We start from the raw sequence: 25,234 nt of genomic DNA, 5'->3' as shown, positions 1-25,234 counted from the left end.
CGTCATGGGATCTGACATGGAGGCGTGGCCAAGCTAAAAATGGCGCATACCGGGGTGCAACGTACATGTGTGTGTCACATCTTCAAGTGACTTGTGCGTGTGTTAGTTGTCCACGTTGCACCCCGGTTGTAGTTCAAAATTTGACACCAGATGTCTCACGAATTTTGTCAGATCCCGGATCCCGCAATGTGCCAATTATATATACTGGGTACGCTGAAAGCGTACTTACCACGCTTTCAGCGTTGTGCAAGTATCGCTCACACACGAGACCTTACATCGTTCGACTTGTTTATAGGGATGGTGCAGATTCGATAGAGGGCGGCAAGGGCGGATCGAAAGTACTCCTCGTGCCGCCTCTAATGTCATAAATTATAAGTTTTTGGGGGTAGCACCGGTAGCACGTAGCACTTTCAATACTTTAATGGAAATATAATCATAATAATGTAATATATATATATATATATATAATAATACAATAATGATAAAAGCGATAAAAGACCCCCAAAAGCTTTCACTTTTCATCACTAGTGGCGCGGTAGTGCTGTACCATCTTACCTACTTGCACCATCCCTATTCGTTGTATTTTTTTTGTTTTTTTTATCGATTCGAACTTGAACCCGCAGCCTACACCTAATAGGTATATATATAAATACTAAAAGTAAATGAAAAATCACCTAAATACGTGTTCGGTAGACAAAAATATATAAGAAGGAAACTCGCTCGCTCGATAACCGCCGTTATTGTTTAAATGAATAATAATCATTTTAATTGAAGCGAAATTATTTAATTTTTCATGCAGATGTATTTGCTACGATATAGATACTCGGTAGTTTGACACTTTCTCAACAATAAGTTATTTCAAACATTATTTTTTCTCATTATTGTTACTCGATTCGTAAAACGCACCATCCAAAAGCAACGAGAACGTACAATATAGCGACACTCCAGATGAGTGTCTCCGGTACAACATCATCTCGCACATGCATTCGCTTGGGGATACAGGAACGAATGAAGAATGAAAAAAGTCGAATAAATTCGTCGCCCCGCCTGTGACGAATGATTAATAAAATTCGGATAAACGAACGCACTTGCCACCGCGATGACAAAATATTATATAAATAAAGCGTATATATAAGGGCGGTGAGCGTGCTTATTCCCGCGCGTATATTCCTATATAGCGACGAGTTGGATGACACGAAAAGCTGTTAAACTTTTTCATTTAAAATTTGATCTTTGATTCAAGTTCGCATTACTTTTCATCGTGTGTCTGCATGCTCTTGGGAGATCCTTGACGCATGGACGCGCAAATATATAACTATAAGGAAAAAGCTTTGTCGAATACTTTGTCGAAAGGAGCTAAATAAACAAAGCTCGAGGTTCGACTATATATATATATATAGTTGTATACCGCGAGACTATCTTGTGGAAAGCAATTTTCGAGTCGCTCAAACGTTTATTATTTCTTTTATCCTATAATAATAACCCGCATGCGTCGAATAACACAATCACGGAACGGTGGGAATGTTATATATATATGGGCTTTTTTCTCACCTCTGGTAACAGCCGCTTTTTTCGAGCTGATTCATAAGCCATTGAATCCACGGCGGCGTACTTGATTATGACTATTGCATTATTGTGATGAATTGTTGCCGCACGCACGCACGCACAATGATGACGATGCCTTGTTCCTCGCGTGTCTCATTAGCAACGAATAAAACGTGGCGCGAATATCGATAAATTTTAGCTTAGAATCGAATCAGCGACTCATCTGACAATAATGAGTCAACAACATTTTCAAATAAAGAGTCCGTTCCAAGATTCTCTTTACAGCGCTCGAGGATCGAGTTTTTTTTTCTACCACTGCGAATTGAAAAAAAAGGAAGGAAGTGAATCTTCGTTTTAAAATAAATCGCGCGATGGTAAATGTGAATGCGCGCATGTGCGACGAGGATGAGGGGCGAATTCGTACCGCGGGATAGGCGGCGGGTTCGTTTTCGAGACGCAGCGGGGGTGATATTGTTAATATTGTAAGTAAAAAATTCGCGATATAGTTTGGAGGGCTGTTTAGGGCTGGCTGTTTGACTGAAGAATTAATATTTAAAACGAGTAATGAAAACAAACATATTTTTCGAAACGATTATATAACTTATTGCATAGAGTTATTCATACCCGTTGATCAATTATTTATGTACGTATACATTTTTATACACTATAATATGCGTGTAGGATATGCGTGAATATTTAAAAAATTATATTACATTTATATCATTTTTTTCCCTCTCTCTCTCTCAATGTTTTCGCTCGACAATGGAATTCGTTGGCTCGTCGTTCAGGTCGTCTCCGTGTGTTATCTTCTTTCGCTCCGACCTCCGTTTCTATAACTCCCTCGTCCTCGAGCTCCGCTTTTTCCCGTCGCCGGGGCTTTTGCATTTTGCTCTGGATTGAATCTCGTTGAACCGCCGCCGCCGCCGCCACCGCCGCCACCGCCGCCGCCGCCGCCGCCGGTCCAACCACTCGCTGTTCCCATTGCCGTTATTGGCGGAGTCACCGATAACTCTGCCGCTGTTAGTGACGTCGTCGTCGAATTACTCTGGATTGCCTGGGAATAATATCATGAAAGATCGATATGAATTTTAGTCAGTCGTAGTAGTTAGTACTGCGGGCAATATTCGGCTCGTTTATCGGAGCATATCCATCGCATCCAAATCACCATTATTGAATCAACCAATTGGAGTGCTTTCGAGCGCTTTACCATATCTCGCGGACACTTGGCATATTTGCTATTACATTTTTTTCATTTTATGGATGAAAAAATCCTTCAATTCCAGTCCAGTATCCGTCTAACCGAATTCACTTCACAGCTTCGTATCTTCAAGTTTAACGCTTTTTATTTTCCTTTTATCGAAGCAATTATTTATCATTCGACAAGGGGCAAGTATTTTTATTCAAAACGCCAATAAATTTAGGCTCGTTTTTTTTTTTTTTTTATAATATAATCGGATATATTGAATTATTCAAACGTCAGACTCAGGTTCGAAAACAAATAATCGTACAATCCTTACCGAATAGAGCGAAAATAAGAATCAATAATGACATTGTGTAAATTGTACGAAAACTAATGTGCTGCTGCTGTTGGTGCTGCACAGCGCGAATGAGATGAAAAATTATAATGGAAAAAAATATAATTGAAGGAAACTTGAGACAATCAATGAGAGAAAAGTAACGAATGAATAACGAACCGGAGGCTGTCTTCCTGTCGATCCGGTCACGTTATTCGCGTTTCCGTTATTGGTGATGGCGTTGTTTACGTTCGATCCCGGTGGTCCAGAGCCTCCCTGATTAACGAGCTGTTGAACAAGCGCCGGATTCGGTTCGCTCATATTCAATTGTTCATTTATAACCATACAAAATTCACCAATTTTTTGTATGTCACCGGTTTTGCCGGAATAAAGTGTAAGACATTGTCGCCAAACCGAGGCATAACCTTTGGTCAATCTAACGATATCGCCGGGCACCAATAATTGTCCGGGCTCGTCCCAAATCGAAACATTCATACAGGCGGTTGTGTCGGCTACTTTGAAAGTTCGAACTTCGCGGTTTTCTTTCGTCAGAGTTGGATGACCAACCTCGAGAACGATAAACACGACGTTTATGTTTTTCTGTCCGGGTCTTATGTCCTTTATAAGCACATATTCCATCGTCCTTTCCATCGCTGTTAATCTTATTTCCTCACTTATTTATTTTATTTTATACTCGCAAAAAACCAAATGTACCAATTTTTTTTCCTTAACTTTCCGTCTCGTTGACAATAATCAACGTTCGTAATAAAAATAATATAAAGCCACTGCCACCGCCGCCGTCGCCACGCGCTACTTTGTTTTTTTCTTTTTCAAGCGAAAATCTCTCGTTGCGGTTTTTCTTCGAGGACTTGTTCGCGCTTCAAAAACTTCACCGTAATATATCTCGGAAGAATACCGTCTACGATTTTTATAACAATCCAACAAAATAATATCAAACGTCTCTTGACCACTTTTACAATGACTAAACTCAATCGTGGCCTTGCTGTTTGACCAATCCAAGTTTATCGGAGCAACGATACTTCAATACTTCTTGTCGTGCTGCTGTTCGCAGCTGATTAATTTCACGTCAGCCATCTTTTATTTTGGTCGACACGATGATGCCACGACGGCCGAAAGGTCGCGCCATGGGTTAAAAGCAGCGGTCAGCGGTGGCACCGGCGGCGACGGGCGAGCGGTGGGCGAGCGTGGTGCGGCGGCATTTGCGGCAACTTTACTATTACCACTTACCACTATTACACTATTCCCACTATTCAAGGAGGAGAGAGAGATAGCCACATATATAGAGGAGTAATAGAAGAAGATACGAGACACACGCGTCTTGTCTTGTTTTTTGCGCCGTTTATTTCTGATTTCGATAGATCTCAAAATCAAAATCATGTTTAGTTCTAGCCCTCGCCGCCGCTCGCCGCTCGATACAAAAGATAACATGAAACATATTTTCGCGCCCAAAAATCTACATGCATGCGGGATGGAACTGCATATAATTCCGCCGTGCACGAATGAAATATAGACGAAAGGCGGGAGATTTTGTATTTTGTAACTGTATGAGAGCGAATCGAGAACAATGGATGTCGTCGCTGGATTGCTCTGGATGCGAGCACTGGTCGTATATATATAAATAATAAGCAGGTATGAATCCAATAATATCGAATTGAATCGTTATACGCGACTGACGCGACGCATATGGGTGATATGGGGCATAACTGATATGCCATGCCGATATGTACGACCCTGTACGACGGTACATGTGTGCGTGAGTAAAGGTTTCTTTTTTTTTTTTTTTTGGAATTCACAGTATTTATATCAACATATCAAATTTGGTGCTGACTGTTGTGCAAACCGAGTTACCGACTATTCTGATTATAGGCAAAAACTTTAGTTGGTGTATCCAGTACATAGTAACGAAAGTATTATGAAGATGAAGAAGATCTTGAGGTTGCGCTTATTGTGGAATATTTGATCAGCTCATGTCGTCTCCGCATTCATGTTTTCATCCGATATATCAAATCCATTCGAGTCTGGTGTATTTTCGTCGTCTTTTTCAACGTCAACCATTTCTCCGTTTTTCCTAACCTATGATTCCGATGGCTCAATCACTTTTGAACGCCCCGATCGGGCTTACCGGCGTCTCTAGTTTTCTCTACACTTTTCATGTTCTCTATCGGCTCATGTGCTTCGCTTCCAGCCATAACGAGAGCTCGCAATATAATTTCGATAGTCACGAAGGTGAGTTTATTTCTTTAGATTTTGCGATTTTTTGCACTGGAAATTACGTTTGCGTCTTTGAATATTCATTCTGTTTGGCAACAGAGACTCGGATTCTAACGACTTTACGTATTCTGCTGCTTGACGCTTGCCTCCTGAGTTTATTTATGTTGCAACACACGTTAATGGCCAGAGAGGAAATGAAAAACATTTACATAAAGTTGGGAATCGGGGAAATCGAACGTAGCATTTACAATGCGACCAGTTCGGCCTCTCTTTCTTTTCTCATGAACAATTGGCAAGGCGTCCCGTGGGTTTCTCTCTGGAACATCGAAACCTCTGAGAGTAACGTAGCTCTAATGGTTTTTCTTGGTTGCCACATATTCGGATGGTGCGTCATCTACAGCGGGTGTCTCATGATGGACTTTGCCGAATTGGCAGGGCTCAAGCAGATATATTACAAATTCACCTCAAGGTCCTGTCCGCTGTCCGTCAAATCCAAGGAACTTTGCCGCTATTACGCTCATATGAGACATCCCAGTTTCATAGGATTTCTGATTGTCCTCTGGATTCGCCCTTCTATGACGTAAGTTTGTTTTTCCAAACTTCTTATATATAGCCAATCTCGTATATCTCCCAATTCGCTTCCTTTTTCTACAACTGTTTTTTATTTAGTATTTCCATAACTGGGCTGAACAGAGGGGGTGTCAATGACGGACGGACCGTTGCCATATCATTGATGTTTTCGAGAGTGAATCGCATGTCTATCTTGGGAGGAACGAAATTTTTTTTTTTTGTTTTCCATTAGAATTTTCATAAAACAATTGAGATAGTTACCATAACTAAGCCCGCTTTTAGTTATAGAGCGAAGTAACCCAGATTAAAACGGTCTTTGTTTGCGTAGATTTCGCTCGATACGGTTCAAGACTCTGCTGCGTTCGATGGCGAGCTGTGCACGAGTCGGCAATCGGCTGAGCATAATTTACGATTGTGATCCAAGCGTCTCATCGTGACAAGACTCGCGAATCGTGAAAAAATATTTTGTAAAAAAATAGGAACTCGTGCATAAAATTCGTTTTTATATTATTACATCACAATGACATTAAACATTCAAATTCCTTCGGCTCTCGAAATTTGATCATGTGCCGCAAACAAGCGTTTTGTCGCGACTCACGAAAATTCAGTAATAAGTTTCGTGGGAATATAATAGAGCTTTGATTGTTGGAACGGCGTACGAGGACATACGATCGTTTTACATGCAATACGATGACACGCCCAGTCGTTTCGTTTCTTTGTATTTTTTTTTTTTTTTATTTTCCGTGCCATTTTTCATGCCAAATTGGGAATTTGATCGAAACTTGGATTTGTTTTGATAACATAACACATATCAAGTGACTTAATTAAAGTGAATTAATTAAATTCGTTGGGAGTTGGTCGTCGAGCCCACGAGTGAATAAATATTAAAGCAAGACAGCCCAAAAATCTTAAAATTCGAAGAAAAAATTATTTGATGTAAAATTTTAATTGCGTCGCGACGATTGAATTTTGAAATTCGTTCAACTCAATTTACAGGATCGATCGCCTTCTGTTATCCAGTCTGTTAACGATCTACATGATAATGATGTGGTCGGTCGACCAGGATGATTGCCGCTACCATGCCAACGCCATACAAAGAAAACGTCGTCATCTCTCGTGATCATCAAAAGAAAAAAAAAGAAAAAAAAAGAAAAAAAAAGAGAGAAAAGAAAATAGAGTATTTCGATTTCTTTTTCAAAGCTTTCTCTCTCTATTTTTTCCCCCTTATTCTATACCTTTGTCTTCGTATTTTCCGCCAAAATGTTGTTGCGAGATGGAACGACCTCTAGCCCTACGAGTGCATCGATTCCCGGCTTGGCCGAGTGAGTAACGAGCCGGCCTTGGATAATGAAATCGACTAATCGTTTACCTATTTTTCTAGGGAGCAGTACGTTTTGGCGCGGCCGTTTTGGCGCGGCCGTTTTGGCGCAGCCGTTTTGGCGCGAGCCGTTTGGGCGCGAGGACGCTTTAGCGCGGGGATGTTTTTGCACGCGAAGATTTTGGTTTTCGCGTAATAACGAAATCGGTCCTCATCTACATCCACCCCCATAATACGTTTTATATAATTGGATGAATTATGTAATATATTTTTATCAATATAATATATTTTATATATATATAAAAGTACGTTTAATGGTTAATTTGAAGGCTACATGGATGGCAAAGGTTGCGCTCCTTGGCTGGGCTACTCTGGGGTTTTTTTACCTTTAAATTTCGTCTCTCCGGCGCTTCGTGCCGGGGAGACCCACCCATTTACTTTCCAAGAATTTTTTTTTGTTTAAATTTAAAAAAAACTATTTTTTTGCCGACCAAAATGTTCGCCTGCAAAAACGTTCTCGTGCCTGAACGTCCTTGCGCCCAAACGGCTCGCGCCAAAACGTAACGTACCCATTTTTCTATACTTGATTATTTTCCACCGTACAATTCATGTTATAAATAGCGGGGCGTTATTCTAATTAACAATGGACGCGCCAATGGTTCGCTAATGATAGTTTTATTTGATCACACGGGGTTTGTTCAGCATCTTTGTTCTGTTCAATTGGTCACTTGGACGAGGAGGGCAGTTCCTTTGAGAATCCAGTAAGCTTGTTCACGAGCGGACGGCAACAATACCGGAACGACGAAATTCGTACTATGCCCCGTTGTTGAAAGAACTCCGGCGCGAATACTCGTTTTGTACAACGGACACACGTATCTTGGATCCTTCTCCGGTAATGATTTCACCGGATTAATGTGAATCACCGGCAACGGAGGATTCATTTCACCTGGTTATCGAGATTTTCATTTTAATCGATAAATTGTTTTCGCGCTTGATAAAATTTCATGAATTTCATGAATTTCCCCCTTGTTGTATCGTTGTTTCGTGGTTTGTTGTATCGTGGTATACCAATTACAAGTTGAGAAAGGCGATCGATTATTACCCTTTCTGGCATCGACGAGGATCATAAATTTAGAGTCCCATCGAGCGGCATCCAAGAACAAACCATGAGCGAGAACTCCATCGGTGGGAGGTGCAAGATTTTTGTAAACTGAAGAAACTTGTTTGTCAATCGCATTGTGGGCAGCTTCGATTTCTTCCTGATCCAAAACTTGTTTCGTTACGGCAAAATCTAATTTTAGCTGGTCGATCGGCAAGTTATATTTTCTAGCGTGGGTCTGTAGCATTCCAGTTATAAAACCTTGAGGAAAAGAGAGGCCCGACAACCAGAAAGATATCGGCTGTGCGTCAATCAACCAGATCTGTCGATAAAACAGCAACAAACAACGACTACATAATCGGGTCTTTAAATGTCGAGTTATGCGAGAGAAGAGGGAGGAGAAAGAAATAAATGAAAAACCCTTATAAAATCAATGCGGAGTTGCAAATCTCTGATCCAACTGGCCAAGCTCTTCAACGACGGATAGACATTTACGCTGTGCCACAATTGGGGTACCTGCCCAACGAAATTCGATCTCATGTTTTTTACTATTTCTCTTCTCTCTTTTATATGTAATTATATTTCCAGATTATTAACCTGATTATTAACGAGAGCTTTGAAAAGTTTTTCCAATTCGTCCGACATGACGACAAATCCCTTGATCGCTCGTTGAAGATTCTCCATCGAGACATGAATTTTTGACAAAAGTTTGTTGTACCTGTCGACCTCGTGGAGCAACACCGTTGTCAACGAGGCTAATCTTCCCTCTGAATCTTTCTAAGGTGTCGTGTGACGACCGCGCGATTGTTATAAAATCCGAGTACACCCAACAGTGAATAAACGAAAGCGCGAGAGCGGACAAACAACTTGGCTTACTTTAAGATGATTCGGATGGCAAGTATCCGGATCGATGAGAACATCGATCCTCTCGACGATCGTATCGGCGATTCCGAAAACAATATCGGAGCTTGATTTACCCTCGGTTCCGACTTCAACGTTCGGTTGTACTTCCAATATCGTGTCTATTATAGTTTTCGTTTCTTTCAACTGGTGGTGCAGCGGAGCATGGGAATTGTAAATAATTAACGTACGCCAATATATTTTATACTCGTTACGCGGCGGTACTATAATTATTTCGTACCTGATAGGCTATATTCGCATTTTCGTGCATTCCAAATATTTCGGGATCCTCGATTGTGGGAAAATTCTCTATCAAGTTTCTGTACTCTTCGAGGCTTTCCAAATTTGGGGAATAATACGTACCGGAGGGCGAATAAGCATAATCTGTTGGAATTAATAAAATTAATTGTTTTTTTTTTTTTTTTTTTTTTTCATGCACAACAACGAGCGCAACGAACGATAAAGAAGAAGAAGAAGAAGAAGAAGTCAAGAAATGTTCGCGAACTCGAATGGAGGCTGTTGGGAGAGAAAAAATTGGCAAGGATCGTTTTCAAGCATCTCAAATCCCAAGCGTCGGTTATTCTTCCTCCATAAGTTATTTCACCGGTCGTATAAATCAAAGCGTCCCACGGTATTTTTCCGGATTGGCAAAACATTCGTAAATTCAGTAAGCAACAATCGCGGTCATTGTCGTTGAATTCGTAGAGAATGTTCCAGCCCAGCGGACCGAATTTCTTACGCTCTTGTATGACAGCGTGAAAAAAACATATACCGTATATCATTTTTCGCCAATTCTCTTTCAATACTGAAAAGTCAATGAGGTATATTAATATACAAGCTCTCCCGCGGCAAAACTAGCGCCTTTTCATTCGTTTCTTATTACCATTGTTTTCGAATAAATCTTGGTCCATTTGATAAAAAGCCCGTTTAACGTTCGCTTTTAATCCTTTGGGCGGTTCATTGGTGACTTTGACAGAATTTTGGAGGACCGAGACCGGAAAAGTCGAGCTGGGCATCGAGCTGAAAAATAATCGAAAATCTTGATGAACCGTATGAGGATTTTCAATGATGGAAACGACCAGTCTTTCCATCGCCAGCATCCACGATGTTGCTAGATGACAATTTTGTAAAAATATCCAAAGTCCCTCCATCGTTCCTCTCTTAACGAGACTCTCGGCTATCGGTCCTTGACCCTGACCGAGCGATATCGATTCGTATTTATCCGAAAAGCCAGTTTCACCGGCGAATCTTTGAAAAGCCCCGAAAGGATCGGAACCGGTGCTCAATACGAATACGAGTGGAGTAGTTTTCGACGTGTCACGGAATCTGCATTCGCGAATGCATATTATTTTTTCTTTTGTTTTTTCTCTCACATCTTTTTCCGTAATAATAAATTACATAATTATTACATTTCCCCAAGAGATATCATCGCGGATTCGACGAATTTTTCTCCCATATTTTTTTTCACATACGCCGTCACGCCGAATATAAGTTTCTCTTCTTTCAGACATTTAATTAGCATGAGTTTTTCCGTGTCCGTTAAATTAGCGTCCCAGTCGTAGGACGCTCTCTCGTTGTTGCTCGGAACGACGTTGATTTCCTGGACGATCGGAAAAATCGAGCGAGAGATATTGCGAATAAAATGCTTTTATAAAAAAAAAAAGAGCGCGCGTGTCTTACCTCTTGATAATCTTCAATCGCAATGATTATTTTTTTCAGCGCATCCCTCTTTATAATTTGGAATCGGGAGAATTTCGTAGCTAGATAATTGACGTTCTTCCACATGGATTCGGACAAAGTTGGATAATCCGGTTTTTTGTCCTATCGATCATACCAACTCCGGCCAATTATCCGTTTTTATTTTAATACTTATCTCGGGGAGAGATATGTATATTATTATATAGAAGAGGAGAGCCTATAACACGGGGCTTGTTTCTCACCGCTTCGAGTTGAGCAACTGTGGCACCGCGTAAAATAAAATTCCACTCGGGATACGAAATAATTTCGTCGTTGAGATATATAGCGACGTTGAGCATGAAACCAAATACGAGTTTGTGCCTCTCGAACAATCCTCGAGAAACGTTGGTGTAAATGGCCAGAGTTATCTCATCGTACAGAATTTTTAGACGGATTTCGAGCTCGTAGCTTTTTTCGCTCGTCTCTATTACGTTGTTGAATATCTTTGAACGCGGCAAAGAAAACCCGATCCGATCGTTCTCGTTAATAATAACAACAACGGCATAACTGCAGCGACTCTGTTATATTTATATACTTACTTGAGTGAAATATTTCAAAGAAAACTGATACATCGGATCAATTTCGGCCAAATTTCCAACAACGAAATACAAAACGGAACCACGAGTAGCGACACTCCGATATTTTTCCCGTGCGATTGAAATTTTTTCTTCGGTCGCTTCGGTCTCGACGAGCCGAGTCGCTATTATTGCTGAAGTTTCTTTGCTGTCGTTGAGCGTCTCAATGAGATCCTCGTTGTCGAGAATATCATCGCCCGAGCCGAATAGCAACGACAGAATTTTCTCCTCGATGCTTTGTAATTGAGCCTTGTCCGCGTTTATTTTTCCGATCAGTTCGTTTCGCATTTTTTCCAAATCCGGACGTTCCAGGCGTACGACGTCTCTGCGCGATCCGCAGTACACGAGTGTACATGATAAACACGAATATACATGAAAAATTGATGAACCGCTTGAAAATAATGCAATTACATCGAGGGAAAAATCGTTGGTAATAAATAAAAAAAACTTACGCCAATAATTGATCTTCGAGTCCCGAAGGCGTAACTGTGAAATTGACGATAGTTACTTTTATACAAACTTCCGGCAAATAGTGAGGATTCGCCATTTTTGTCGTGACGTAGAGTTTAAAATTTTCGTCGTACTCTATGTCGCTGTCGCCGAGACGTATGAGTGCTCTTCCACCCTGAATTAATTTTAGCCAGCAAAATTAATTATTCCAACACAAAATAGTAGTAGTCGTACACCGTGGTACGACAATAATAGAAAAACTAAAAAAAAAAAAATATAATAAAAATAGGAATACCTGAATAAAGGTTTGCTTGAGCAAAATGGGCTCGAGACTCGGATCGAGAGTCTCGCCAACTTCTTGAAGCAACAACGGGGCCCCGATCCTTATGCAAGCCTCCGTAATTCGCATGAAATTGGCGTCGGTGATTTTACAAATTTGAAGATTATTTTCCTCCTCCATGTTGCGTATCCACCGATTAGCCTGTCGCGATGATATGGGTCAATCGGTATCGCGAACGAAATAAAATAATAAAATACAAACCTGTTCCTGGGGATCGATCATGAGAGGCCACCTACTGGCCCGAGTAACGAGTATCGCATTTTCCGTACTGACACGATCCCGTGGCAATCCGTGCATGTTCCACAAACGAATCTCGTACGTATCGGTGAGAACGGTGATTAGATTAAAATTAGGGCTCGTTACGATACGGTGAATATGACAGCCCGACAACCAACGCTCGAGCAGTTCCTCACGATAATTATTGGTAAAAGCTCCGAGATAGGCCAAACACCCGGCGGCAACGAGAATATCACCGGTCAAATTTATAATTCGCTCCTCAAACCCCTTGATCAATTCTTTCCATCGAATTTGCTCGTCCGAAAGAGCCGCCGTCAATCGTCCCGATCTGTTCAATCTCGCCTCGCTCAGGCTTATATCGTTCTCGAGACGTGCCAAATTTTTAACAGCACCGTCGTACTGATCCTGCAAACGTTTTATTTTTTTCTCCACCTCAGCGAGTTGTTGCTGTTTCTCATTGAGGACACCCTCGATTGCCCAGAGCTCGTTTTGCGCTTTCAATAATCTGTCAAGCAATGCGTCATCATCTTACTTATACGAGTAAGTATTCCCTGCATGCTTATATATATATATATATATATATATAAGTATGCATGTATAGCTTACACCGCGCGTTTCGGCTCGACGATTCTATAAATTTTCGCATATCCGTCTATCGCCCGTACCCAAATGCAAATTGATTTGCACACTTTGCTCTGTTTCGCTACTATTTGCGGAACGAATTCCGCATGCGTCACATAATCCTGTAATTTTTTCAGCAGTTTGTCGCTTATATCGTCCTTCGGATACGTCATCAAACGTTCGAGAAAGTGTGCCGGATCGGCGAGTACTCGTTTCGCGGATGGCCAATCGGTTCTAAAGCAAAAAGGAAAAACAGAACAAGTATAACTCTCAAAACTCTCAAACTTTTAACCTTTTCGTCGCGCTATTTAGAGTTTAGAGTTTATCATCAATCCAATAAGTATATACTTTTCGTCGAGAAGAAGACAAACCGCTTCCATTACAAATCGCACGAGATTAGGCGGTTTGTTGAACACCTTGATTTCAATAATATCATTTTTGTTCAAAGCTTCGAGAGCCTTTTGAGCCTCTTGAAGGGCCGGAAGCGCAGCTTCCAAGTCTTTCCTCGCGTCCAATTCTAAAGCAGCGGTTTCTTCGGCCTTGACCTTTGCCACAGCCTCGTCCGAAGCCACCACCGTTCGAACCTTGTCGCATTCCAGTTGTTGCTTCGCTACGACTTTCATCAAATTGCTCACTTCCTCCGAACTCGTTTTTAATTTTGGCCCAAGAGTAATGAGCTGCTCCTTCATAACGGCCACCGTTTCGTTCGTTTCGTACAATTTCTATTCCCCAGCCACATTTATAATGTGTAATATGCGATTGCGTAATTTAGAAAATTCAGCATGCTTTCTCACCTTCAATCCATTCGCGATTTTGGCTCGCAACGTCGATATTTCCATCTTCTTTCTCTCCAAAGTTGACAAATAGAGCTTTATTAATTCCAAATAACTGCTAGGAGTCGTGTAATATCTTCTTCGCATTTCATTGAAAAAACGAATGGTCGTGTCTTCCACGCTCTATTGGAATATCATTTTTTCAGTATATCGAGCGCGAAAAAAATAAGAGAAGAATAAATAAATTAACGTACTTCGTGCATCAAAACGCAAACTGCGGCAAGAGCGGACAATTTATCAGGATCATTCGGAACGAGCGAAGAGATGGAGCTCTCGGCAACGGAGAGTAGAGCTTCGCGAGGCCATTTTGTGAACCAATCGATGGTGCAACAATTTACGAGGGAGGGAAACATTCGGCAACGTCGCCTAAAAGCATCGCCGACCGGACTCATGCACAGTACAAGGTGAAGATGATTTCTCACTCTTCCTATAAAAAAATCGTAAATCCCATCGCGATTTTCCTCCGCGATTCCCGCTCCCTTCGCCGCCGGTCTCGTTGCGATTATAGCCTTTTCGAGTTCATCCGCTTCGAATAAATTTGGCACCTCGCCTATAGATATCGATCATTAGGCTCGCGCAAAATTATTATAATATTATTATAACATCGCGGAGGAACAGATATGAAAAAGATTGGAGTCAAAATTTCGCGCAAACTAATAAATACCAGAATTGAGGGTATTATTGATATCTTCGAGAAATTCTTCCATAACGATTTGCGTATCGGTGAACAAAAAAGTCGAATTTTCGGCATAAGCTCCGGGTTTCAAGTAAAAACGACGAAGATCTTCGTGCCACGAGTGCTGATCGTAGCCGCGGCTTACTTCGATTTGAAAACATCTGCGAGACAAAAATAGTATATGAGGATTAGCCCCGCGGCGGGGTGTATATCTCGCAATAACGAACGAGAAGACAAAAAAACTAAGGATGATATAGCTATATAGGTATAAGTATTATATAATATAAAACGGATTACGGATAGCCGTTGAGATGAGACGCGAGTTTGGTCAAGCTCTGTTTTCCCATTCCTCCGACACCTACTAAAAGTCCGTTTCCCCGTTCGAAGCGCAAAATTCGCGCCAGTCTGCAGAGATGTTCGATGGCATCCAAGAAAAAAATTAGCTTCATTTCTTTGTTCGTTGCTATAGAATAATCATCGAGATAGTCCTGAAAAGTCATATCATCGTCATAGCACGCATACTCGATCGTTATATATTATTGCGGCTAATAGAGCTCGGTGTGGGAACGATAACAAAAAAAAAAAAACAAAAAACACTTTGATGAAGAACCTGAAGAACGCTTTTAATTTTAGCCAGATCGAATATTTCCTCATAAATTCGATCTTCTCTGGATGCGGTGAGCGACATGAAATCTCCGAAAAACAAAAGAGGCGGTCGTTCAATGATACTCCCAGAGGGAAGAGGTACGATTTCGTCACCGAAAGAGCGCGAACATATTTCGGTAAGAAGACGATAGAAGTAACTCTTGTCTTCGACGTTGATCAAACGATCGTGAAATACTCTCAAGCATTCGTGATAAAATAATCTATATAATTTAGAAAGAAAATTATTCTTGCTGTTTTTATGTTTGATCGTTTGATGGGGGGAAAAAAAAAAAATTTCTTTTTTTTTTTCTCCTCGCGTACCTCAACATTTGTTTGGCTTCGCGAATCGAAGATGAATCGGCTTGAAGAATTCCTTGAATGCATTTCGACAAATCACGAAGGTTGAAGACATAGTGGCTTTTCTCGGGTGTCGGTAAAAGATCGAGCGCTATTTTATTGTAAACCTCTACGGTAGCTCCGACTATTTTGTCCCCGACTTCCATAACCGGCTGTGCAAAATCTTGTAAAAAACCGCGTATGATCGATCTGTGGGCAATATAAGAGCCAATGGGATGAAATTGAACTAAAAAGTCTTGGCGTCGTTGGGATCAAGTCAGATTAACCTGAATATCGCTTTGAGGGAAGTTTCATCGGGCGATGGTAAGACCAGCATTCCAAAATGTCTTACGAATCTCGGAGTAAGAGGATTTCGGCCTCCACCGGGTGGAGCACAGGCAACCGACAAAACAACGTCTTGAACGTTTTTCCAAAATAATTTATCTCGATCGTAAAATCCATCAAAGTCGAGAAGCTGTCTGCGCCCAAAATTATTCAAAATCATCATGCACATGTACTCGAGAGAGAGAGAGAGAGAGAGAGAGAAAAGAAAATAATGCGGCTCGTTTCGAGGAATATCAATGCTCGCCTCAATAACTCGATCGGTGGTTGAGATCCATAAGTATCGAGTTTCGGCATATTGACATCGTCGACAAAGACGCAAACGCGTTTACCATACGGTGCACCAAGGACCCCCCGTTTCTTCTTCTCCAGCTTGAGCTCTAGAATTTCTTGAGTCCGGCCGCTACTCGTTTGGGCCGAAAAATTGAGAGTTATCGCCAGCCAAAGTGCGCTCTCTTGAAGATTCCTCAGGACGACTTTTGTAATTACGGATTTTCCAACTCCTAATAAACAATATTACATATAAATGGAATTTCTCGTTTATCCGTGCATTTGCAGCGGAATCGGGCGGCAGCATATACCCACCCGTTTCACCGGTTACGAAAACGGGTTTGTTCGCTTCGATGAGTTTTTGAACGATGTAACCGAAACGTACGGTGTCGATCGTTGGTACGAGAATCTCGAAAAATGGCTGTTCCTTGTCATAGACGAAGGCCGGCATTAATTTAACCCAAAGGTCCATTCTTCGATTCGGTACGTTAATGTACAAACTCCAAAGATCACCGGACGATGGAAGACTTTGGTAATAATACGGTAAGTTTATTCGATTAAATCGCCGGACACGGAAAAATTATAACCTAATTATATGCTCACCGCGCGGCTGGATTATCATCAAATTGTTCTTTTACGAAGAGTTGGAAAGCTTCTCGATAAGTATCAACGACATTACCACCGATGCCCCAGATGTAAGAAAATATTAAGGACTGGATGAGAAAGGTCTTGACGCGAGATCGATCGGCATTTTTGTCAATGGATCCCGGCTCGAGAAGAATACTTTCCAAAAGGGCACACGAGACGCTCACTTTACTGATATCGACCTGGGTACATGGGCGTACACGGGCGTGTGAGCGCGGTTATACGCAACTACCGCGCGCCTAAATTTTAAACGCAAATGAAAATCATTATTACTTGAGCAATCGCGTGTTCGCAATTTTTTTTGAAAAATCCAAGTCCGGCCCCGATATAAGTTTCGAAAAATTCGAGAATGAAATCCTGGAGATCTTGATTGAGAATTTGCAAGCCGCGTACCCAAGTCTTGACGTACGGGAGCCAGCCGAGCTCGGCCGGATCGACGTAAACCATGCCTTGAAGAAACAAATATATGCTGTCGCGTATTAGCAGTACTGATTAGTACTACCGCGCGGATCTCGAATCGTTATGATAATAACGATTCGCCAAAATTAATAATAATAATAGTATATATTTTCTCACCGCATCTACTGACCGTAGCCGGAGAAGCCTGGGCGAGATCCATCACTTCGAAAACCATGTGGACATAGGGGGTAAACTTGATCCTCTCGGAATTGGCGAGACAGAGCATTTTATTGTCGTCGAGGACGGTATTCATATTCTCGATCCAAACTGCATCTACCGGTCCATCACAGACGACCCATTGGTGTTCTTCCGTAACAAACTATATATATTTGACAAAGGCACGCGCCGAGAATTTTATCAGCGAGAAGAAGCGATATAAGGCGGTGGATCGAATGAATTTTGAATTTTTTAATTCACTCACGGCACATGCGTTACGAACGATCGAGCCGATCAATCCATCGTGCCATTCGTTCGTCAACGTATTTATCTCACCATAAAGTTCACCGATCGTTACGGCCTTTGGATTGAGTACGTACATGTGAACCCTCTGATAATATTGTCCCGGTACTCCAATATCCTTCAGACGCGTGTAAGTATCTCGAAGGGTCTTTTTAATCGAAAGGATCGTCATTATTACGCACAATAAAATAATCGCAAGAAGAATTAAATAACTCGAATTTCATTAGCGAGAATAAAACTAATCGTACGCACTCGGAGAACCGTAGTTTTTCCTGAACCGGTCGGCCCAACGAGCATAACCCCGTGTCTTACTTGCATAGTTTCGTGCAATTGAATAGTTTTTTCGATCGAACAATTTTCCGGTTGCAACCCCGCATCATTCATTATCTGCTCTCGCGTTCGAATTACCGAAAAAAAAGTTCGCTTATATATACTATAATAATATTTTAGTTATATGAGAGAGTCGAGCAGAGATTTACTCACAGTTATTATCGTTTCGGACAATATTCCATAATCCTCCTTTGGTATTTCGACACCAGGGAAAAGATCACCGAGAATTCCACGGAAGAGCTCGGCGTCGTCGGCCAGAAATTTTGGCAAATTACTGTCTCTCAGCGCTCGCATCAAAACTACTTGTTCGCTCTTGTCAGGATTTTCGCGCTTCAAACTTCCGGCCATAACCAGCACGCTTTTCACAGCTCTACGGACAAATTCGAACGAATCGGATGAATAAGATATAGCGAGCAGAGAGTATTTTTTTTTTTTTTTTTTTTTTTCTTTCCACCGCATTCGCTCGCGCTCTCTCGTCTCCTCGGAGAACTTGCCTCATTCCAAAATCATAGTGATCCTGTTGTGACAATTGTTCGCTACAGAGCGTATACAAAAGAGTCATTTTGACCGAAAGTATTTTTGAAGATTCAAAACCTTCCGAATAAAGAGTCACCTCAGCTATCAATTCTTGAAAAACATGCAATAATTCACCCGATGATAATATTATTATTTGGCACGCAGTTTTGCTGCATACCTGAAACATGTTTAATATAAACTCGATAATATATATATATATATATAGAGCGACGTACTGTAATCCGGGACCATCATGGAAATTGGCCGAAAGAGAGATTTCAAATTGTCAGGTAATTCTGTACGACCGGCGTATCCAGGATTCATAGTGATGAAAGCCGCGCACGACATGACCAGCTTTATTTTTCGACCTTCGAACATAAATCTGCCAACGAATTTCGTCGTTAACGAACTTGTTATATCATTATTTTTAACGAGCTCTCGCGTTCCATTGACTTATTAGGTATAATGTTTATATAATAAAGTCTTGAAATAAAAAAAAAAAAAATATGCATGTGGAATCGGGAACGACGACTGACTCGGTTGCTCTTGCCACTTTGGCGTTTCTGATGGTAATCAATTGTTGGGCTATGACCGAGAGCACTTCGATATCGATACGATTGAATTCGTCGAAACAGCACCAAGCTCCGGAAGTTGCCAATCCGGAAAAGAATCTTCCCATCATCTGTAGCGCCGATTATTAATACACAATTAAGCTTGACATATACATGTATAAACTCGTTATTTTTACCGTAAATTAATAGCATGGGTCGTTCGAGCGGGCTACCTTAAAATCGAGACCTTCGGAGCAATTGAAAACGACGCATTGAATCGCTAGCGCTTTCGCCAAATCTTTCGTCGTCTCTGTTTTTCCGGTTCCAGCCGGACCGGCCGGTGCCCCGCCTGAAAATCCGGTTAAGCGATGCTGGGGTAAAATAATAATAATAATAATAATATATTATGCGACGAGCAGGATATAAATACGTATACCTAAATCGAGTTGCAAAGCTCCCATCAGGCACAAATAACACTTGTCGGTCAAGGGCGTTATTACGAGACGTCTTTGGGCCCCGAGGTATTCGTAACCGTACGGATATTCGGCATTACTCATTCTGGCAAGACAATCGTCCATATCCTGATCCCAGTAATAACGGAGTGCTTTCGTCCAATCGAAACTCGAGCTATAAAATGAGAATATACAATATGGAAATAATTATCTTCCCGATCTACCCGTGTATTTTGCGGTGCTCGCGCGAGAGCATGCCACCCAGCTGTATAATATAACGAATAAAACGTAAAATTCAAAGTAGGTATACCAGGCGGCGATATATTCGTACCTCGAGGTAACTCGATTCTCCACGAGAGTAGTTATCGTATCTCTCGCATGAACATCCACGGTAATAAGGTTTATGATTATTTCTCGAATGAGTTTCGGCAAATCGGATCTTACCAGAGCAGCGAGTTGATTGAGGTCCTGCGCTTGCCGATATAAATTCAATCGATATACTTATATCGCGGATCAAGATAACGAAGAATATTGTTTCGCGCGGGCTTACCGAATAACATTTTTGTTCAAAGGAGCGCATGGAATTTTCAACATTTGTGCCCGAATGAAGAATCAGATGAACGCTTTGTGCCCAAAATATTTGAGATACGGTCAGAACAATCTGCGTACGATAGTAGTTAAAAATTTTTTATATATTTTTAAATATAGTTGTAAAAATAGTAGCAGCACGCCGAAATAAGCGCCGCGCTCAATAAGGAGGAGAAACCTGCGACGGATGCGACCAGATAAACGTTTGTCTGCCTCTCGTTTCAAGATCGGTGATGGCACTTTTCATTCTTTTTTTCAAAGTCACGAACATGGACTCTTCGACTTTGCCCAACCAATCTTCGACGTTACCCCTCGCCTTGAGGCCTTTACCCAGGCTTACTTTCTCACCTTCCGGTGAAATCATTGAAACAATGTCCGTTGTCAAAACTACTTCCGTACCTTCGGAGGTGCTTTCTTCGAGGTACGCTGTTGTCGCCGCCGCCGCCGCCGCCGCCGTCGCAAATTCCAGACGATAAATAGCGTCAAAACATTTTTGTAGGTGCCTCTGGACCGCGTGAGGATTTTTTGTCTGATGATAAAAGACTCGGCTAGTTTTTTTTTTTTTTATCGGCGCGTACGGTATTCGATCATCGCATATAATCGGTTTTCTTCATATACCTGAGCCAAAATTTCGAGTAACTCATCGTTCGAGAGGAAGAAGAATCTTGGAAAAGCGATTCTTTTCGTCTCAAGATAAGCCTCCAGACATTTTAGTATTTCATCCAAATTTCTATTATTTTCTTCGAGTTGCTCCAACAATCCTACCTGCGTACATGTCTCCAGCGCCAGAGGCATCTTGAAAACGATTAATTCGCTTAGATCTCGTATTTCGAAATGATATTATTATGCTGTAGGAAAAAATACGTTACTCGCTTGGTCCGGCGCATTATATCTTTCCAAGATTTATCAACGAGAACAAATAATTTGGCCTCAACGGGAAGTTGTCTCTGGATATCGGGAGCAGAAAAAATAGCCTCGAGATATATCCATTGTTGTTGACAATATTGCCACGCTTCCTGCAACAAAGTGAATATACGAGGAATTTACCCCTATCGCCCTTAGCGCGCATCATTCCTCCGCGCGCGCTCTCGGCGACGTTAAGAATATTTAAAATAATAGAGCGAAATGATAAAGATACGAAGAAGAGAGACGAGGAACGAACCAGAGTTTTTGAAAATAATTCCAATTGTTTGACCCAATCTTGGACCCTGGCTTTGAAGGGCCCAACGTGTCTCGATGCCGAAATTGTTTGAATATTAATATTACTTTCGTCCAAGGCAGTTTGAATTTCTTCGAGAGAGCCAAGAACGAAAACGTCTTTGATATTTTTGTGCGGTAAGACGTTGAATTCCATGACTTTCCAGGTGTACTCGATTTTTTTTAGCATAGCTTCGAGGCTCGATTCCGAGCTGGCCGAGGCTGCGATTTCCATCAGTTCGTTCGGATAACCGAACGCTCCGAGACCCTCCAAACTATCCAAACATATCGACTCGTCCGTTTTGAATTTATAATTCAAGAGATTTTCGATTTTCAACCAATGACGAGCCTTCAAATGAGGATTTCTCAAATAACCGATTATCGGCAATTTGTCTTTTATCGTTTCAACGTCTTCCTTCAACTTGGGCAGTATATTATTCGCCGGTAAGCCCTTTTCCAGTTGTCCGATATTTTTCAAATACTTCATCGTCAACGCTGTCATTTCCTCAACGTTCAACGTGCCCAAATCGACGATGTACCAATCGTCGACTATTTGCGACCACGAGGCGACGCTTTCCCACAAAAGACTTCGCAATTTAACCTGGTTCGTCACGTGCTCCAATATCTCGAATCTCGTTATTTCGACCTTGAATGCTTTTTGATGATTTCGATACTCGCTAGCCAGGTTCGAACATTCAGCCAATCTTTCCGTCAAATCTTTCAGAGTTTTTGTACACATCTCGACATCGCTGTTTACGTTCAATAACCAGGCTTGCTAACGTTTCATCCATCACCATGCAGCAGCAACAAAAATGCACATTAATATTTCATATTTCACCATATAATCCTCATCGATTATGGGACTCTTTGAAATTTGTATCTTTATTATCCAAACGAACCAGCGCTTCGTCGTTGATGATCGAAATCTTTTCTACGAGCGTATTTATATCCTTCTGTATCTGAAGATTGAATCGGTTAATTAATTTTTGTCTCTCCTCCAGTCTTTTGTCAACGGCGAGCCTCAGACTCGTAAATTCGACGCTGATGCCCTGCGAGTAAAGTCGAAAGAGCCAAGACAAACGATTAATAAAAAAGCTATGAAAATAAGAGGAAGAATAAATGTAAGACGCGAATAATACCAACCAAATAATTGGCAATATCTTCGGGAGACACCGGAATCTCATATTCCTCCATAATGTCGTACAATTCTTTGACATAATCGAGTTGGGCCTCCAAATTGTCTACCTTTTGTTGAGCTTTGTCGACGAATTTTATGTAATTTACATAATCGTCGGTCGAAGTTGGATCAGAGTTCAAAAAAGTAATGGCTTCGACGGCTTCCGAGAGAAGAGCATTAACCTTCGATCTTCCAATACTGCGTATATACACGATTTCAAACGATTTTATTTTTATTCATCGAATTTTCATCGAAACAACGATTAATTGAGTATATTATTGCGAGACTGACCCTGGCATGACTATTTCCAAAATTCGTTGCTTGTCCTCGGGGGCAACGAGAGCACCGCGTTTCAATCTTTCCAATTCAACGAGAAATACTCCGAGTGGTTGTTCGTTTACGATTTTTTTAATTTCTTCAATCTCGGCTCGATAACGAACGCACCATCTACGAAAAATGTCGCATTTTTCATTTTCACGAATAATACTCTCGTCAAAGTTAAGGTCATCCGTATAAAATTGATGAATGTCGTTGAAGCGTCGAGCGTAAAGTTTAACGACACGGAAATTCATGTTGAGAATTCTCGTCGCCTCGTTCTTCAGATCGATTATTATCGGATCATTTTTTATTATCTTTCGAATAAGCGGAGGCTCTCCGACCGAGGAAAACTCCATTTTTCGATTGATCGTGGGCCTGAAGAAAAAAAAAAAAAAAATTTCGTGCATCTATACACTAATATATGCATGCTATCGATCGAGCGTTATTACTTGGTAAAGGAATTAAAATACGGATCCGATAGCAGTGGCTTGATGGCATCCAAATTTTCTTCCCACATCGATTCGAGCGTTTCGATTACGAAACGGAATACTTTTTCCGACGGATCCATTATCGTACCTTCCTCCCGGGATAACAAGAGATCCATCCTCAAGTATGGATTCTTCGCGGTTGTTTCATGAAAATTTTTAGTGCAATTATTTTATATATAGTCGGCAAAGTATACATATATTAAAAAAAAAAAAAATGTACAAGTACACAGCGTCGCGCGTTGTTTACCTGAATGGGACAAGTGCTGGATGAGCGGCGTTGAGGAGACTCAAAAAATTGTTGGAGCTCATCTTGTCGATCGGTCGTGAACGAATAAGACTCATCGGGAAGGAAACTAGTGTGACGCGCGAGATTGTTCACAAGCTCGATATAGCTATTCCGCAGCAGACCTCGCATCATGCCCGTTTGCATGTAGTCAACGAGATGAATAAAGCTGACCGGGATTGGGATCTCTTGATATTAAAATTGCTTCTTATCTGCTTACTTACATTAGTTTAACATAATTGGTTGATCAACATACCAACTGAGACGATAACACTTTTTTCGCTTTTCAGCTTGCTCGATGTAACTCATTTTCAATATTCCGTCTCTCGGCGGGCGAAACTTGGCAGCCCCGAGTTCACCTTGAATTCGCGTTCGAGAGATCGCGAGTCGTTTATTACATAGATAGCCCATCCCTAGACTAAAAATATACGAGTGATGACCGCAATTTTACGTACCCAATTTTCCATAAGTCGTTTGTTCGATTCTCAGGTTGGAGTCATCCGGTGTGTAACCTGAATTGGAGAGCGCGGCTAAGCAAGCGTTATTAACTATATCGAGAGATATCCTTCGAAATTCGTCGAGTTTTTCGCGAAGCGATTCCAATTTTGCCAATTGCATTTCGAGGAATGAGAAGAGCGAGACTTTTTCTACGACGCTCGAATCGAGAAAGGAAGAGTCCAAGAAAACGGTGCACATCGCTTTGATCTCGAGAAGGGCGCTGCTCAAAATCGGATCGGATATAAAAAGATTTTTTTCCATATAATTTCGAGCCTCCAAAAATTTCTTCGCTCTCAATGATTTTCTCCACACGTAGAAAGCTTTCCAGCTCCGATGAGTCGCCAAAGTTTTTATCTGTTACTTTCGAAATTGCATATTAAAAGAGTAAAAGCTTTGATCGATATACTATAGTACGTTTCTGCTGAATATATTACTCGATGCCAGCAGTGCTTTACATTACATTTGTCAGTTTGAGATAATATCCGTATTCCATTTGCCAGATTTCGAGAGGCGTGAAGGACGTTTCTTCGGGACTGTACTGGGTGACGCCGTCGAGACCGAGGGTCATGTACGTTTTACCCAATTCTTTGTAAGGCACGACTCTGCTCTCCGAGAGCAGCAAAAACCAATTAATTTTATCCTTTAACCGCGCTAGCCACCTATATCTTTTGTACGCATACGTCAATTCGCTAAATTATAATCCTATTATTTACTTGAGAGCGTAAGGAGTGAAATATTCCGAAGTTCGTTCGACCGCGTAAATCATGTAATAAAAGCCGCCTACGCCATCTTTATCCCTCTGCAGATTTTCAATCAGTTTCAGTTGATTCGCTACTTCGGGAGCCCTTCTCAGCTTTCCTCCTCCTGCTCCGCTGCTTCTCGAATCTTGCTCGGCGATTAATTTTTTTTTCGGCTTCACAACAACTGCCTCGCCATATGTCGAACGAAATATTCCTCTTTTTTTTTTTCTTTTTTTTTTTCCCTTTTTCTCGACTAAGAAAAAATGATTATTTTTAACCGCTTACTCGTAACG

The 25,234-nt window shown here is 41.3% G+C and overlaps 3 protein-coding genes across 3 annotated transcripts; 1 reads left to right on the top strand and 2 right to left on the bottom strand.

Annotated features, from left to right (window-relative positions):
• Positions 1–2,159: 2,159 nt before the first annotated feature.
• Positions 2,160–4,186, bottom strand: LOC122405945 (SOSS complex subunit B homolog). Its single transcript, XM_043411034.1, has 2 exons — positions 3,240–4,186; positions 2,160–2,599 (listed from the first exon to the last, which is right to left on the bottom strand). Exons 1-2 carry the CDS (start codon positions 3,708–3,710, stop codon positions 2,348–2,350), a joined length of 723 nt encoding a protein of 240 aa, XP_043266969.1. The 5' UTR covers positions 3,711–4,186; the 3' UTR covers positions 2,160–2,347.
• Positions 4,187–4,679: 493 nt separating this feature from the next.
• Positions 4,680–7,060, top strand: LOC122405937 (nurim homolog). The gene is made up of 4 exons (XM_043411022.1): positions 4,680–4,833; positions 4,947–5,306; positions 5,391–5,871; positions 6,858–7,060. Exons 2-4 carry the CDS (start codon positions 5,156–5,158, stop codon positions 6,979–6,981), a joined length of 756 nt encoding a protein of 251 aa, XP_043266957.1. The 5' UTR covers positions 4,680–4,833; positions 4,947–5,155; the 3' UTR covers positions 6,982–7,060.
• A 775-nt stretch (positions 7,061–7,835) lies between these two features.
• On the bottom strand, positions 7,836–24,274 carry Dhc16F (Dynein heavy chain at 16F). Its single transcript, XM_043411045.1, has 49 exons — positions 23,960–24,274; positions 23,668–23,872; positions 23,382–23,551; positions 22,906–23,307; positions 22,581–22,812; positions 22,337–22,486; positions 21,403–22,212; positions 21,110–21,256; positions 20,859–21,035; positions 20,419–20,769; positions 20,203–20,313; positions 19,984–20,120; positions 19,637–19,827; positions 19,434–19,549; positions 19,186–19,331; positions 18,886–19,031; positions 18,628–18,760; positions 18,287–18,503; positions 18,056–18,190; positions 17,766–17,951; positions 17,462–17,663; positions 17,159–17,334; positions 16,844–17,067; positions 16,556–16,767; positions 16,218–16,473; positions 15,916–16,107; positions 15,614–15,838; positions 15,258–15,513; positions 14,945–15,135; positions 14,636–14,808; positions 14,166–14,521; positions 13,933–14,094; positions 13,487–13,860; positions 13,124–13,372; positions 12,482–13,022; positions 12,236–12,421; positions 11,943–12,115; positions 11,455–11,815; positions 11,119–11,358; positions 10,859–10,999; positions 10,588–10,778; positions 10,062–10,504; positions 9,684–9,983; positions 9,420–9,562; positions 9,155–9,325; positions 8,876–9,055; positions 8,699–8,794; positions 8,282–8,600; positions 7,836–8,125 (listed from the first exon to the last, which is right to left on the bottom strand). The coding sequence occupies exons 1-49, from the start codon at positions 24,112–24,114 to the stop codon at positions 7,896–7,898; spliced, it is 11,280 nt and encodes a 3,759-aa protein (XP_043266980.1). The 5' UTR covers positions 24,115–24,274; the 3' UTR covers positions 7,836–7,895.
• Between the last annotated feature and the right edge of the window lie 960 nt (positions 24,275–25,234).

Source organism: Venturia canescens, chromosome 1, assembly GCF_019457755.1.
Source record: "Venturia canescens isolate UGA chromosome 1, ASM1945775v1, whole genome shotgun sequence".
NCBI classification, from domain to species: domain Eukaryota; kingdom Metazoa; phylum Arthropoda; class Insecta; order Hymenoptera; family Ichneumonidae; genus Venturia; species Venturia canescens.
The sequence above is the reverse complement of the archived record's forward strand: the minus strand, read 5'-3'. Positions and strand labels throughout refer to the sequence as shown.